Source organism: Balearica regulorum, chromosome 22 (assembly GCF_011004875.1).
Source record: "Balearica regulorum gibbericeps isolate bBalReg1 chromosome 22, bBalReg1.pri, whole genome shotgun sequence".
NCBI lineage: Eukaryota > Metazoa > Chordata > Aves > Gruiformes > Gruidae > Balearica > Balearica regulorum.
The window spans coordinates 5,577,309-5,594,138 of record NC_046205.1 but is presented as its reverse complement, the minus strand read 5'-3'; the positions used below and the strand labels follow the sequence as shown (position 1 = coordinate 5,594,138).

General features: G+C 54.7%; 1 protein-coding gene and 1 long non-coding RNA gene across 2 annotated transcripts in view; both read left to right on the top strand.

The window, feature by feature from the left end:
• The window catches only part of LOC142604786 (uncharacterized), a 229,422-nt gene that overhangs the window by 190,778 nt on the left and 21,814 nt on the right, over positions 1-16,830 (top strand). Inside the window, exon 2 of the long non-coding RNA XR_012838626.1 lies at positions 15,213-15,365. This is a non-coding gene — a long non-coding RNA (uncharacterized LOC142604786). The remainder of the gene's footprint in view (positions 1-15,212; positions 15,366-16,830) is intronic.
• LOC142604839 (uncharacterized) lies at positions 10,680-11,609 on the top strand. The gene has a single exon (XM_075774074.1). It carries the CDS (start codon positions 10,680-10,682, stop codon positions 11,607-11,609), a length of 930 nt encoding a protein of 309 aa, XP_075630189.1.

Sequence of the window (16,830 nt, the reverse complement as noted above, 5' to 3'; positions counted from 1 at the left end):
GCGGTGCCCATGCCGCGGGGAGAGGTCTCCCAGGGAAGCTGCAGGCTGTCAAGCGTGCCCGCGCCTTCGGTGACTTGGCCGTGGGGAGAGAACACGACACTCATTGAAAATGTCATGAAAGGAGATACAAAGGAGCAAATAGTGCAGGCACAGGTTGCCCAGAGAAGCTGTGGCTGCCCCTGGCTCCCTGGCAGTGGTCAAGGCCAGGCTGGATGGGGCTTTGGGCAACCTGGGCTAGTGGAGGGTGTCCCTGCCCATGGCAGGGGTGGCACTGGATGGGCTGGGAGGTCCCTGCCCACCCAAACCAGGCTGGGGTTCTGTAAGGTGCTGCAGAGGGTTAACACGGGCTAGAGCTGTCACCTTCTCCTGGCCACAGCCCCAGCTCAGCATCTGGCTGCGTCGTGTCTGCAAAGAGCCATCACTCTCCAAAACGTGCTTTGAAAGGGTAAAGGTCGGCAGCGAGGGTATTTCAAATGCTCTCTCTGCTTTGAAACGCTGCGGGAGAACGCCAGGGGATGGAGCAGAGCCGCGGAATGAAAGGAGGTGGCTGCTGCTCTGAATTGTCCCCGTGCGCCACCGGCTCCAGCACGGGTGAGGGCTCCTGAAAGCCTTTTCTTGACTCCGTGCACACTGTGCTTGTGCTCCGCTTTGCCAGGACTCGAGGAACATGGTCTAGTCGCTAGCTGGTAGCTATTTATTTTCCCCGTGTGTGGGGGGTGAAAAGGTTCTGTGCCACAAAACTCTGCTCTAGAGATCACTTTAAATTAATCAATTAGGAAAAATGAGCTGTGTGATGTAAAATGTCCTTGCTCCATACAAGTCTTTTGAACTATTAGTTCTCTTGAGGAGATTAATTATGAGCGTACAGAGCTAATGCCCTTTTAATGGAATCAGTTACTCAGTTTCAAGGAGTCCCGGGTACTGAGCACGCTGGCATTAGATATTCATTGTGTAAGTTCCAGATCAAACAAGAGAGGATAAAGCTGATCAAGGAAGGGCTCTTTATTCTCGGAGAGCTGTGCTACACGTGCTGATCTGATGCAAGTCACAGGCTGGGAGTTGCTTTAATTGTCTCTTCTGTATGTGATTCCAGAAACTGGCTTTTAACCTGCAGTAAAAAGGGTTGTTTACAAAGTGCATACATTTGCATCTCAACTAACTCTCCTTGGCTTAATGAAACTTGGAGATGAGCACTTGGCTTCTCGTTACTGCTGGGTTGCAGACAAATTCCTGCCCGGATCCTGCACAGCTTTCTCTGCCTTCTCATTCTGACTGGAGTCATCCATTTTTAGCGTCCACGTTTTTAGGTGCTCGTTTTAAGGTAGCAAAGGCCTGAGATCACACAGCTCCCAGCAGCCTCGTTAGCAATTGAGACAATTAAGGATGTGATGTGCAGATGCTCCGAAATTGAAGCACCAAGAGTGAATCCACTTGTTTAGCAGCAAATTGCAAGTGGAAAGTTGAAGGAAACAATCTCTGAAATAATTCTGATAGGGAAGAAGAGGATCTTTCCAGAACATCTGAAGTCCCTCTAGGACACTTTCAGAAAAGCATCCTTTGGGCAAAAAGACGTTATTAGCTGGGGTGGGGATGTGAGAGGGAGAGAAGGGCCATTAGCTTGGGAATCTGATTAAAGTACCACCTTTCTTGAATGGATTCAACCCAGAAAGCTAGTTAGCAGTCTGGCCCCAAACACAGGCTTCCTGCGAGTCAATACGTAATTTTTTGCAGGCCAGTCTACTCAGACTTATCAATTATGGATCTAACTGGTAGCACAGCTTTCTCTGTAAGGTAACCAGATCTATCTCCAATGTTATTCTTTTTCCATGGTAGAAACAAAACATTTGCTAAACTGAAGAACATTCATTAGCACACAATGGAAATGACCCAGTATTTTGGTTTCCCACTTGCCTAATTAGTTTTTGCAGATTAGCAAGTGGAACAGCTGAACAATCAATTGGACATATTAATCAGGCCTATTTTGGAAGCTTTAAATAGAGAATATGTTTCGTCTCTTCTTTCATTTAGGATATAATGGCTCGTAAATGGACACACACAACATAAATTACATCCTTTAATAAGATGAGAGGAGAAAATGGTGAAGTCTAAATAAGGCAAGCTAGAGCATTTATTGGCAACTCGTTGGGCTCAGCCTCTCAAGCCCGTGAGCGAGGGATGCGGAGCCCCAGCCTCATCGCTCGACTCGGCACGAGCATCGCCCCAACTGCCATCCTCTCTCTTTCCCGCTGGGACCCACCAGGGAGGGCTGTACAGATGGACCCACCAGGGAGGGTTCTCTCCATCCAAGAGCTTCACCTCCCTCTCAGGGAATGCAACCAGTGGTAGGGGAAATAGAGGAACAAGAGAGACCCGATGGGATGGGAGATTTGGATGACCGTACCACGAACAGATCCCGACAGAAACATCCAGGTCTGTGTCTCTGGCATGAAATACCCCCAGCTCTGCACAGGAATGAATTTCGGGGGGGGGGGGGGATCCCGGCTAGACCTGCTTCCATCTGCTCTCATGGATGCTGGGGAATAGGCAGGCATGGCTGATATTTCTCTCACACACTTCTCAGAAAAACCAATAGTGTCCCAGCCAGGTTCGTTGACAGCTCCGACTGAGGAGGAGGTGTGGGATGCTTTGTTCTGTGTGCGGCCATGGCACCAGCAGAGCCGCCTTTAAATGGCAGAATGGATGAGCGGGATGACCTGACCATCATTGTGCAGCTCAAAGTTAAACTTAAGAGTGAGGTCCCCGGCTTAGGTGGGAGGGAGGAGAAGCAGACCGTGACTGTGCCTGCAGCTGCCGGGAGAGCTCTGGCAATCAAAGCAGCAAGGTCAGATGAGAGAGGGATCTTTTGTAGCTGAAAACCTCTTATATCTGATCCAGAATGCTGCAGTTTACTAATATCTGAGCAGTGATGCTATATGTAGGTGTGAGGCAGACGTATAGGTACATTTGATACATTATTCCTATTTGCAAAGGTTCAATAAAAAATGTGTGGGTTGTTGCAAATTATTTCTACCATCCTTCTTGCAATGAAGTTAACAGCTGACTGCGTTCAAATGCATCAGTTGTATAAATTCATAGGGCATTTTCATGTTTCAATCTAGTTATGTATTTCTAGTTGACCAAACATGTTCAAATTACCATTAACTGCAATCCTATCACTTGGTTCACTGAGCAGAAAGGCAATATCTGCGTTTTAACCATTGCAGAGCTGAAGCTGGAGGCAGAGGGAGAGGAGTCGGTGGAGGGGGGAAGGAGGGAGGAGGAGCACAGGTCTGAGCTCTCTCCCGGCACGGTGAACGTGCCATCGCGTCTTGAGACCCGGGCTCACTGGTGCCGTGCCGCCTTGCACAACTTGTGCCAATGGTGACCTGCATCCCTGCGACACTCGGCCCACGGCTCGCCCCTCTCCTGGCCTTTGCTCCCAGCCCAACCGGCTTGCAGCAGGTTTCATCCCTCCATCCCTGGTCAGGCAGGGGACATCCCTGGGCATCCCACACTGCAGGGGCTGCACCCCTGCCCCGTCACCCACGGGTCTCCCGCTCCCGGCCATCGCACCCCTCTGCGCCTGCAGGAGCTGCCGCACCGAGCGGGGTCACGGCAGCCTCTCGGATCCGCCTGCTCACGTCTCTTCTAGCCTTCGGTGCTGGAAACAACCACCCCCTTTCAGAAGCTGGAGGTGGCAGAGGGCCACGGCAGCTCTCCCCGTGGCAGGGCCCGGCTCTGCCCCTTCCGCTCTCCCCCTTCTCAGCCAGAAAACTCCTCCCGAGCTGTACGCGAGGATGCACCACGTTTTCCCCCAGCTGCTGTCACACTCTTAACAGATCTTGCTTTGCCAAACGCTGCTTGGATGTAAATGTACAAATGGGCTAGAAAACAGCTTTTCCTGAAGAGATTAACATAATCAGGAATAAGCCCCAAAAGCCAATTAAGAAGAGAACAAGGTCCTTAAGCCAAGGCCTATTAGACAGGAGGCAGTATCAAAGGCAGCGTCCCCCGTGACGCGGTTCCGGCGGCGGCAGGGGGTGGCAGGGTGGTCTCTGCCTCACGCCGCTGCCCCCGGGCAGGGCAGACCTTCGGCAAGTTCAATGCCGTGTCCGGCCCCAAGCGACGCGGGGACGCGTCTCCCTGTAATCCTTCTCTGGCTGTAGCTGCCGCGTTGATCCCTGCCTGGCTGGTGAAGGGCTGTAAACGCTTTTATGAACCGCTTCTTTTCCCAACGTCCTTCCAAGGGGTCCCACCACGCTGCCGGGCGCTCGGTGAATTATTTAATATGCCGCTTAGGTTTTTAAAGCTGCTGCATCTTGCACCAGCAGAGCTTAAACGAGCCTCTCCTGTGGATAAACGCGTCTGCAAAGCCAGGTCTGACCGTCAGACCTGCCTGTGCTTTCCAGAAAGTCGTTTCTTTTCTTTACACTTGCCGGAGCTTGTTTAACCCTCACCCTCTGCCATCCTGCCACCTTCGCGTTCTTCATCAGGCCGATGAATCTCTTGCTGACCCCAAACATTTTCTTTACCGGTACGTACGTGCCCTCGCGTCAGCAGCGCAGGTCGGGCTCCTCGCTGGGAATATCCCTCGCTGGGGTAACCCCGTGGTGGCACCGTACAGGCAGGGACTAAATTTGGGGATGGATTACGTGCAAAAGCAGCAGCGTTGCCTCCTCCTGTGCTCGTAGCGGCACCGGCACCGACCACGTGCCCCGTTCACAGGGGTTTGCTGCACATTTTGCAGAGATGGAAATCAGTATTTATGCAGGTGGAGCAGCCACGGCGAAGTGCAGCCCTTGCTGCAGCAAGCCCAGGCTGTAACACAGAAAAGACATTTCTGGCTCTAAGCCCCGCAAGGCAAAGGAAAAGGAAAGAGAAATGGATGGAAATGAATGTTAAAAATCTCAGCATGTAGCACATTTGAGATATAGCTGAATACTGTTTCAAGGAAAATGAGACACGGGCCAAAGTCAACACGAATGACACAGAAATTACCGAAAAAATTCACCTTATTTTAATGAATGTGATGCAGGAGAGGCTTTTCTTTTACCTGCAGTTTTGAATTACTTTCCTAGCTCTGCAGGAGGAGCTCACTGCTGCTGCTGGCAGTCTATAGGACATTTTTCATTCCAGAGAGCAATTTTTTGGCAAATTATTAGTCAAAACTCTCTTTTTATTGATAATGCAACTTGATGCTAACCAGAAGTGTTCCACTCCAGCTTGGCTGAGGCTCCTCCGATGTAAAATAAACCCCTGTTCCCGCAGCGTGAGCATGCAGAATGTGTTTCAGACGGGGGCAGAGGAAGGCAGAGGCAGAGGAGCACATCCTGAGACTCAGATCTGGCAGCTGCAGCCCAGCTGGGAGGGGGCTGGCCGGCGTGCTGGGGAGATGCGGGGAGATGGGCGGACGTGGATGTTGAGGACAGTGAAGGCAACAGCGGGGGTGAGCCAAGGCATATCAGACCGACTCGTGTGTTTCTGATTCCCACGTAAAGGCTTGTGGTATAGAAAACATAAGCAGCCAGGAAACAGGCTGCGGTAACCAGCCCTGATAGCAGTCCTGCCTATCGTACCTGTCAGCCAGGGCTCTCGAAAAGCTGGAGTAATAAAAAATAAATAAAGGAAACATTCCAGACTGCTGCCAACTCTGCAAATTGCACCTTGACTTTTAACACCCCATCTGCCGGCTGGTGCTAAAAATTAATTTAGTGCAGCCGATGACAAAAGGCATGTCTGGAGCACAGCATCAGCTGGATGTGTCCAGCAGCCCGGCCGCGGCTCACGGCTCAGCCCCGTCTACAGCCCGTCCCCGCCGGGCAGTGACGGTCCAGGGCAGGCAGGGCACTGCCAGCACCGGGGGGGCACGGCAGAGCCGTAGGGCTGGGGCGAGTCAGAGCTTAAGGGTGCGGAGCCAGGCCAGCCCCACGGCTTGTTCCAGGTAGCTTGGAAGAGCAGGAACAAGCTGATGAGCTCGGGAACAAAAGCCCGCTGTTTGATGCAAGATTTAATTTCGGGTCAGCTGGAAGGCTTTCTAGCACCTGGCTGAGGCTCTGCAGCATAAAAGACATTCATCAGAAAGTATTTCACCTTCATAATATTCTCTTGTATCTTTTCTGGCAACTGGCTAAGATGCACCATTATAGTTATTTTGGGAAGTTGGTTTAATACGGGCTTTTCTCTTGTTTGATGGCAAGTGGTATATCCCTCCCAAGAGACTGCTGCCTTTCATTGCGGGGACCATAATCAGATTCTTCATGTATTAGTAATTACCTAGGAAGAAGCTATAAATATAATGATAATGCCAATGTTTCCTAAAGGTACCAGTAGTTACTTTCAGAGAAATTAATTATCTGTGAAAATCAGATCAAATAAATAATGTTCGCCTGGAATACCTGATATAATTCATAATTTGAGACAGTTTAAGACTAGGGAGGACCACTAGATCATCTGCTGTCACCCCATCAAGCCTCACCCGGCTGTGCGTCTGCAGAGCTGCGTCCCTGGTGCGGCTGACTGAAGCCAAACTGGTGTTTGGGTTGGGCTCCTCATCCAGCCGCCGAGAGCGTACCCCATCCCTGGGCAGAACATTCATGTGGCCTGAGGACATCCCTCTCTTTTCTGCCTAATAGGAACATTTCCCCTAATCCTCCTTCCGCCTGTCACCGTGTTGCGCAGACGCTGCCCCGGAGCGGAGCGCCGCAGAGCAGAGACTCTGCCGGTGAGCGTCAAAGCCAGAGAAGCGATGGGAAAAGCCACTCGGCGGAGGGTGTTCGCTGTGGTTCTTGGTCCTGAGTCTCACCTTTCAAGACAGGGAAAAAAGGACCTAGCTGCTTTTGTTGCAATTAGTGTCTAGTCTCTGTTGCAACTTGACATCTTAATTTAATTTTGTTTGCAATATACATGTAGAGGAGAATGATAATGTAATACAGTAATGATCATTCCTGAGACAGTCACTTATTCAAAATATTACTCCTGTTTAATCAGTGCAGTCGAGTGATTTATTGACTTGCATAACCAATCTTGCCTGGCGTTTCACTGTAATTAAAACAACTACATTCCCAGAGTCCATCTGCATATAATAAATTGTAAAAAACTATGTCAGGACAACATTAATACTGATGTTTCGCATGCGTGACAGTCGAGTACGTCTGAGCTGGCGCTCGTCCTCTTCCCGCTGGCGAGGGCGGGCGGGCGGGCAGGAGCTGGAGCTCGGGGACCGCGGAGTCCTGGGAGGCTGCAGGAGCAAACCCGGACACTTCGGTCTGTCCAGCTGAACCAGGGAAGGGGCACTGAGGGCTTTTCCCGTGAGCGCTCGGGGGGCATAAGGCTGCGGTTTTATCAAATGGAGTTGCCCAGTGCCTTCTTGATTAATGGAGGGAGGTCAGCGTGAGCAGGAACTCGGTGATGCTCAGTTGGACCGGAGGAGACCCCAAAACTGGGGCAGCGGCTGAGAAACCCGAGTCAGCCGCTCGCTTCGTTGCAGACCTTGGCAGGAGTCAGGGAATTCTCAGCCTCAGAGGCAGGAGGCAACGGTGACAGGAGTGTTTGAAATAGGATGAGTAGGTCTGCCTGTCCTGGCTGAGCTGTAAGGAGTGTGAAGGTGAAGGTCACCTCTGTCCCCTGTCCCCCCTCCCCATCGACGCCTGCCTGAGCTTTCCCGACGGCTCCCCACGACCAGCCACATCAGATCATCCCGGACCCACTGATAATTTCACTTTTATTGTTGGAGGGTTTGTGAAAATCAGTTTCTTTTTCTTGAGTCAAATTCCAACAACCAAAACTCAGAAGTATTCTAAAAAAAAAATGTAGTGGAAGACGTCAGCTTGTCGTTGAGAAAAGAACAACTGTCAAAACCCAAAGATTTTCTGCCAAAACCCACTGAAAAATGTTGGCTGAAAACTGCAGAAAGAGAAGCTCGCCCAAAAGAGTCAGTTTGGGTGTTGTCAGCCTTTTTTTTTGACAAAAATTCTAAATATTTTGAAGAAAGGGGACAGCTTCCAGGAATTTCTGTTTTCAGCAGCTCCATTTTCTGTGAGTTCTGACCCAAAATTTCCTCCCGGGAGCCGTGCCAATGCCCCCAACCTGCCGCAGCACTGGCGCCTGGACCTGCGAGATCCAGGGAGGAGAAGATCCGTCCTGGTTTCAGTGGGGCTCGGCCGCTCCTCAGCGCCGGGACGCGGCCGCGGGGCCCTCCCGGAGAACGGGCAGCTCAGCTGGGTGGTTACAGAAGGGGGTCTTCAGTTCTATTTCTGGTTTTTTATTGGTATGCCCTTTTTTCCTCTAATTTAGCCGGTGCTGAATTTCAAACCTTGTGGAAAAATGAAGACCCGAGTCTCATTTTGGCCTGAGTCACTCTTGGCTTAGGATTGCCAGTGCTGAGCGCTGTACGGAGCCCGCGCGCATTGATTAGCATGAACTTAGAGATAAACGAGCACGCCACCGTGTCAGCGCGGCAGGGAGCAATCTGGGCAGCTCACGGCTCCGGCTCAGCCCTGGGTCGGCACTGCCAGCCCTCCGGGCGCTGCGGCTGCCCCGGGAGGATGCTCGAAGCTGCTACCCGGCATCAGCCGCGGCCGGCACCTTGCTCCCAGCCAGGGAGGAGAGGTACGGGGGAGGTAAACGGGTTCCTGCTGGGGAAATGGAAAGCAAAAAGCGGCTGCTTGCAGTGAAACCAGCAGCCCGAGGCAGGCGGCTGGGAGAGGGCTGGGAGTGAGCCGGGGAAAGGGCACGAGGTGCTGCAGGGCAGAGAAAATCAGCTGGATGACACTCAACTCTCACCCAAGGCTCTTATCCGTGTGTTGAAGTGTTGTGATGCTATTAAAATACTAGGAACGGACTTCACACTCTCCCCTGCCTTTGCTGCTTCACGCTGGGCTTGCTGAGCTGTAGTGGTGTGAGACCAGCACGTTGTGTGATAAGATCTTCGCATCCAGCATAAACCAACCCCACACGGTTGCACAGCCCCGACGGAGGAGCGTCCCACGGCCGAAACGGCGATGCTGCCCTTGGGAGGCAGCTGCCACTGCCCGGCACGCATCCCCCGGCCCGCTTTGGACTCTGCGCTCTTCACCAGTCAATTAAAAAGCCATCCAGGACAGAGATTTTTATTGCCAAAATGCTTCCATGGTTTCAGGCCGCTCCAGCCGGGATGCTCCCATGGCTGCTATCAGGTCTCCGCTCCGCTCTGCTCCTTCCAGCATTTCTGTCTCTTCCCTTCCACGTGGGCACGGTGCTGCTGTCGCTCACAGAAGATTTTCCCTTGGTGCTTTTTCAACCCAATATTTTCCTTAGCAGCTTCCTCTGGCTCAGAGATACAGAGGTTTGGGCATTTGCTTTTCCCTTTAGGTGCGATATCAATTGTTCTTCAAGGTAAGGGAAGAGAGATGGAGCATTCAGGGTCTTTGGCCATCCACTCCAAATAATTTTAGAGGAAATTATTTTATTTCTGCTATTAGGCATGGGAACGGGATCAGAATCAAAGCGTTTGGCTGCTTACCCATGGGCTAACTCGGCGTAGCCGCTGGCAGAGCTGTGATCCCGTGGGAGGGGTGACCCCGGCGCGGCGGTGGGTATCCCACCCGGATGGACACGGAGCAGAGCCAGGTCTGGCTGGAGGCAGGAGGTGCAGGTCGGCTGCCTGCGCAGGGTTTGGCAGCCCTTGGAGCCACTGCGAGACTATTTCATGCTTGAGGAGCTTGACAAACGGGAGTGATTTATAGCTCCTGGGTCTGATTTTCATTGCGACCGAGGGCTGTGTGTGCCTCTCCAGCGGTGGGATAACCCAGTGTAAGCCACAACCAGAAACATCTGGGTGTTCCATTTTTAAATTAAAGCCGTAGCTGACGAACTGTGCTGTGAGGAGAAAGAACAGGAGCTTGAATAGGAATAAAAGGTGTCAAACCCGACGGCTCCCCTGCAGTGCCTGCCTGTGACAGGAGCAGCACACGTGTGTCTGTGCCAGGGCGAGAAGCAGCACGGCCGCCACGTGTGCATGTGAGAGAAAGCACAAAGGTGTGAGAGCAGGAAGAAATCATGATCAGCGGCTTTAGTTGCCTCGCTGTCCCTCCGGGAGCCAGCCAAGCGTGCCACTGCAGTGGCTGCTGGCCGGTGGGATCTGTCCCAGGGATGCTGGGGGCACACGGAGCCGTCGCAGCCCCCCCGGGCGCGCAGGGTCAGAGGAAAGTATTGCTAAAAGCCTGTCACCAGCCTGCCTGCCCTTACGGCTGCTCTCATCGCTCCCGAAGCTGTCACGACGAGAGCACTGTTGCAGCCGTGGGTCACGACCGCAAAGCACTTACGCAGGGAGCGGCTGCACGGCCAGCCCGGGCACGTCCGACAGGGTCGGGGGGCAGAGCTGGTGCCCCCGCGGCTGTGCCAGACCCCGTGCCATGCGCTGCCCCACCTCGGGCACCGACCCGCACGGTCCTGTCCCGCACGTGCTGTGCAGAGGCGTCCTGGCCGTCCCCAGCCCCTCTCCAGGCAGGGCACTGAGGTGGCAGCTGCTGGAAGGTGGCACCAAGAGATGGCTTCCAGCAGCGCTTGTAACCGATAACTGCTAACCAATCTATCACCTCTTTCGTTTTCTACACCCTCCTCCCCAGTTTTCACGTTTTGTGTGTGCTGAGCACACACGATCGGCTCGGCAGATCCTATCAAAGCGCCTTCAGCAGACACTGATGGTCCAACCGCAGGCTGCTCGAGAATTGCTGCGTCCCAGCCGGGGGCTGCTGGCCAGCACCAGCACCGGCTCCAGCACCAGCACCGGCTCCAGCACCATCACCAGCACCGGCTCCGGCACCATCACCAGCACCACCTCCGGCACCAGCACCAGCACCACCTCCGGCACCAGCACCAGCACCACCTCCGGCACCATCACCAGCGCCAGCTCCGGCACCATCACCAGCACCACCTCTGGCACCATCACCAGCGCCAGCTCCGGCACCATCACCAGCACCACCTCCGGCACCATCACCAGCACCGGCTCCGGCACCATCACCAGCACCACCTCCGGCACCATCACCAGCACCACCTCCGGCACCAGCACCAGCGCCAGCTCCGGCACCAGCACCAGCACCACCTCCGGCACCATCACCAGCACCACCTCCGGCACCATCACCAGCGCCACCTCCGGCACCATCACCAGCGCCACCTCCGGCACCATCACCAGCGCCACCTCCGGCACCATCACCAGCACCACCTCCGGCACCAGCACCAGCGCCAGCTCCGGCACCATCACCAGCACCACCTCCGGCACCAGCACCAGCGCCAGCTCCGGCACCATCACCAGCACCACCTCCGGCACCAGCACCAGCACCAGCTCCGGCACCATCACCAGCACCACCTCCGGCACCAGCACCAGCACCACCTCCAGCACCATCACCAGCGCCAGCTCCGGCACCATCACCAGCGCCAGCTCCACCCCCGCTCCTGGGCATGTCCCTGTTCTTGGCAGTTTGATGTCTTTGGTGATCAGCTGCAGAGCAGGAGTGGGGAAGCAAAGTTCGGCTCCTTCAGGCATGCGCCTGCCTTGCACACACAGCTTTGGCACGCTGCCTGTGCACAAGGACGGAGCAGGAGATGCTCTGAGCCAGCTGCTCCGTGGCTGATGCACCTCTTGCTTCTTGGAAGCACTGAGTAAGGCTGTACGGTTTAGCACTCAGGTGGCTGACTAATATTTTTTTATCTCTGCCACGCAACTTGACTGTGTTGGTGCTGTGAACATCAGCGCAGGCTGCCGTGAGCACGGCTGCACAGCGTGCAGCAGGTCAGCTTGCACAAGTGCACTTGCACCAGTTTGTACGGCAGCCCCCGGGCTGGGTAGGGGGCTTCTGTCCAGGAGCTGGCCTGTGGCTGGAAAACCGAGTTTGCAAGGGCTCAGCATCCAGGATGGATCCAGTTATTCCCGTCTAGAAATTTTTCCCTGCTGAGGAAAGAGCATTGGCTCTTTGTTAGAGCACAGCAAGTGTGTAAGAGCTGGCCCGAGGACAGCCAGACCCCACAGCACGGTGCGAGCGAGCGGGTGGGCTCGGGGGGCTCCCTGGCAGCAGAGCCCCTTCCCCAGCTCGCTGCCCCCGGGCAGAGCCAGCGGCCGGAGCACCCGCCTCCCTCCTGCTCACAAGATGCGATTGCCACCTACAGTCCCCGCTCCCGCATTTCTGCTCGGCAGCGGGAAGCTCCCCGCAGCTCGCAGCTGGGCCTGGACGCGGCTCGCTCTCGGACGCACGCTTGCAACCGTGCGCTGGGCCGGGGCAGGTGGACGAAGCCGCGGTATTGCAGCAATTTTGGCAGTATTTGGTCTCCCCTCGGAGGAACCCCCTGCTGCTACCTAGGGATGGGATGGGATGAGCTGGTAAATCCAGCAAGAGCAAGCAAAGTCCGGTGGGTTCGTTCTTCCCAGCCTGGGAAGAGGGCCGGGGCTGGTGGGAGAGAGGAGCCGGGGAGCGCAGGCGCCTGTGCCATGTCCCCGTCCGCCTGCGGGACCCCGGCATCCCTCAGCATCCCACCGCCTCGCCCAAACAGCAGCACCCGGCAGCAGGGGCTGTGCCTGCCTGGGGAGCGAGCCCCATCCAGCAGCATGGAGACCTGCTGGGACCGGGGGGTGCCTCCGCTTCGTTAGTATTTATTATTTGCATTGACTTTGATTATGACATGTCACTTCTGTGCTGCTGGTGATTAGCCTGGAAAGGACTCATCTGCCATGTCAGCTGAGCACATTTTCTCCGGATGCTGCAGGTACTCGAACACCGAGCCCCTCGGCATCTCACACGGACGAGCAGCCGCTCGTCTCTCCCCGCAGCGGTACCGGCTGGCCAGAAACCCCCCAGCTGGGGCTCTGCACCGGACCCCGCGGCTGCGGGGACATACACCCCCCACCAGCCTGGCACTGCCGGGGTCCGGAGAGGCATAAACCGGGAGAGTTAGAGATAATTTGTTTAATCTGTCCTGACCCCGATCAATTCACAAATATTCCAGAGTATTCGAGGCACGGATCAGCAGAAAATTCCTACTTCAGGTCATAAAAAAACAAACGAAGAGTGTGCTGAAGTGGAAATTACCTTCACGTAGGGGAAGAGAAGTTACGCGGATCTGCTGCTCCCGAGTATTTACATTGCCTTCCGCCGCGCACTCAGGCCCTCAGCACACTGTAGAGTTTGGCTTAATTAGTATTTAATCTTTCATTCTAGGCTGTAAAAGAAACTGAGATTCATGTGCTGGGTTTAATTTTTGTGAGCAACGCGGTGCTGTGGTGCGAGGGGGTGATCTGCTCCGTGCGTGAGCGGGGACTGCTGGGGTCCCCGGGCAGCACCGAGCCCCGCGGTGACCCCGGCCCTTTGCAGGGTCCCCCGGACGCGGGTATTTTCCTCCTGGCGCATTCCCCCACTCCTGCGTGCGACGTCTGCAGCGCCTGGTGCTCCTCCTACAGCCTGTTTACACTGCCTAGACAACACAGCCCTATCCCCATCTGTGATTACAAATTCGCAGCCTAATCCCAAGTATCTTTTTTGCCTGAAAATGCTTGTCTAAATCTGATTTTTAATCTGCCTTTACCAGCTGCTCCTGCTGCTGCCCTCTGCAATTTATTTTGCATGTGACTTACACTGGATACAGAAATACCTGTCGAATTTTCTCCAATGTCAAACATCCTTTTAGCGAGAGACGGTGTTTTATGTGTTCTACAATGTGAGGGGAGCTCTGCCAGCATAGCGGTCTCTTCTTTTCCTTGGGATTTATTGACTGCAGTGAGGTCCGGCTCTAATCTCCTCCTCTCACACCCCGTTTCTTTCCCTAAGAACCACTAAGCTCCTTGAGTCTCCTGTATCATCCCCGATATGGGCAGAGCTCTTCACTGGCTTACGCCCCGTGCAATCCTATTGAAGTGCAGGGCAGGGCTCTGCATCCCAATCAGCACGGATTTTGTGCCTTGAATAGCCTGTTTTATGAATGCTCTGGGGAAGAGAACCAGCCTCACAAAAGACTAAAATCCTTCCAAACGGGATTTTAAATATTTCAGATAAATCTTACTAATGGCACATCTAGCTGTTCACTCCCAGCTCTCCATACACAGGATGTGACCCTTTATTATGTTAACGCCAGCGCTGGGTGGATGCTGTTCACAGTCCCCGGACCCCTCCGTTGCCCCTGTTGTCTGCGACCCCCAGCCCCGAGCTGCAGGTCCTGCCGGTGGCCGCAGCGCTCGCCCCTTCGCTGGGGAGGGGTGGCCGGGGGGGTGCTTGTGCCTCCGGGAGCTGCTGGGGGTGGTGAGGTCCTGGGGGGGAGCCCGGCTGCGGCCGCCAGCCCGGGGCAGGTGGTACCAGCAGCACCCGCTCCCTGGGCACCGGCTTTTGTCTGAACCGCTGCGGATCTCTTCCAGCTAAAGGGGAGAGGAGGGAGAAACTGGTTTGTGTGGGGCATTGCAAATGGTTGCTGGTTTCCTTATTCTGCCGTTCTCTCCTCCGGCTGCGGGTGGGTTTCCAGGCTCGCCGGTTGCCCCAGGGCAGCTGACACGATGCGATTGTGCGCTGCTCAGCAGCTCTGTTTGCACACACAAGGCTGCACCCGGAGTCTGTGTGCAGACACAAGCCTCAGCCTCTACAGCAAGAGCAAATCGCGCTGGGTACACGTTTCTGCACTGCGTTTCAAGTCAGGGCTGTTGCGCAGACAGTGATGTCCCTGGGATCCAAGCTAGGAGATGAGCAAAAAATTACATCAGGGCCTTACTAAAGAAAGAAAAGCGAGAACATAAGAAGCCTCAGAAAATGTTCTGGAGAAATTTATGTTTTGGCATTCCTACCTCCTGCCTGTCTGGGGCTTGTCAGCAGCTGACAAGCGGTAAATGAAATGGGCAGACGCTGTCAGCTGCTAGTGGGAGTGCTGGTCTAGTTCTTCCTCTGTCACTCAGCTCCGCCAGCCCGAATGGAAGGTGCAAAGCAAAAATCTCTGAGCTGCCGCAGCGGGAAGCCCAGGGGAGCACCGGGCCAGCAATTGCCTCATCGACAGCCTCTGTGTCTTACTTTCTCTGGAGGCAGCTATTAGCAGTGTGTGCTCTCGCCCTGGGGATGGCCCCAGAGCCGTGCATCCTCACGAGACTTTATCCTCCAGCTTAGCAAAGCCCAAGGGGCTTTACATTGCTCACAGGTTTCTTGGGGGGGGCTTTGGGGTACCAAAACTTTGAGGATTCTGAGGACGTTTCTGCCTCTCTCTGTAGGAAGCGTGTTTCCACTCTTGCTGGAGCCGTGCACGCCGTGTGTGGATGCTGCCCCGGGAGCACGGATGCAGGCACTGGTGGGAGCAGACCTGAACCCCGAATGAGCTCCTGTGAAAAGCAGCCATACGAGGCTCAGCCGTGAGCAACGTGTTTGCAGGTAAGCCCCTCGGAGCTGGAGCGAGACCTCGCAATCCCAGCCCCAGCCATCCACCTGGGCTGTTAGCAGCTCGCGCTGGAGCAGGGTTGCCTTCCCTGATTGCTAATTTAGATTTTCCTGCCATCCCACACAGTGGAATCAGGGGAAATAAAATTACAGACTTATTCACTCTTTTTGTACAACTGATGTGCTGATTACCTGTCAATCACGGAATTGCATTAACATCTGACAGTGTGTGCATAACAATTACCCCCATCAAATTAAGGAAACCTTTCACACTCAGAGACAGAGAGAGGGAGGAAATTCAATCAGCGTAATTAGTTCAATCAGAAAAGAACTTCTTTTCATCAAGAAGGGGAAAAACGTACAGCAAAAGCAGGGTGGGAGACAGGTATCTGTCAGGGCTGAGAGGTCAGCTCACGCACACGCCGCAGCGGTGCCTGGCACGGTGTGGCCAAGGGCTGGATTCCCAGCCGTGGGCACCGAGGGCTCGCCAGGCTCCGTGCTTCCTCCCCACCCGAGTTCCTCCTCTCCTGGCTCCGGAAATCCTTTTCTGTAGTTTCTGGGCAAGCTCCTTCCCAGAGGCTCTGCCACCCTGGCTTTCCCTGCCCACCTCCGGGGAGGCGAAGCAGGAGGAGGTGGGTTCCCACCACTCCCCCAGCGGTTCCTCCCCTCCGCACCCCAAAACAGCAGCCGGAGGAGGCGGGTGCGCAGGGGTGCGGGGATGCGGAGGCTGCCTCGTCTGTGTGGGATTGGAGCGGGGCTGAGCAGCGTGGAGGTGGCGCGCTCTCGCGGGAGGATTTGTTTCATATTCCCTGTGGAGGGGAGGGGGATTATTAATGCTAATTACTAACAGCAAAAACAAGAGAGAGGAAGAAAAGCTCAATTAGCAACAACGCAAACGAAGCTGGAGTAGCGCTGCTGAGCGATGGCGAGCACGCCGCCGTACCTTTCCCTGCTGCACAAGCTGCGGTGGGGCTGCACGAGGTGCCAGGGCTGGGCTGGGCATCGCCACCTTCCTCCCTGACGTTCAAAGCAAAACCCGCCGGCATCGCCGCCCTGCTCCGGGGGGACAGGGCAGGGGAAGCCTGGGGCGCTGGATCTGTCCCTTCTGCCATCTCCCTCCGTTAAACCCAGCGACTAAAGGCATCGGGTAGATGGTCGCTGAGGCTGAACCCGAGATGAGACTTGAGGCGCTTTGTCCAGTGACCTGAGAAACACAATGCAGCTGCAAGGAGAAGGGGAAGGGATGACGTGGAGCTTCATGACTTCTCAGCACAGTGAGCAAAAGCCAGTGGAGTGATGAAAGGAAGCTCTTGCGGGAGAGTATGAGACAGGCACATGTGCCAAACGACTCCTGAATTTTTGCTGAGTTAATTATTTTGTAATTAAATTCAAGTTGAAAGGCAAAAGTGTTCCTGCCACTGAGACAGCAGCTCTGGGGGAGAGAGCTGTAGCGAGATCC

What these genes read in the sequence shown, in the direction of transcription:
- LOC142604839 (XM_075774074.1), top strand. Translation starts at nt 10,680, where the DNA reads ATGGTCCAACCGCAGGCTGCTCGAGAATTGCTGCGTCCCAGCCGGGGG.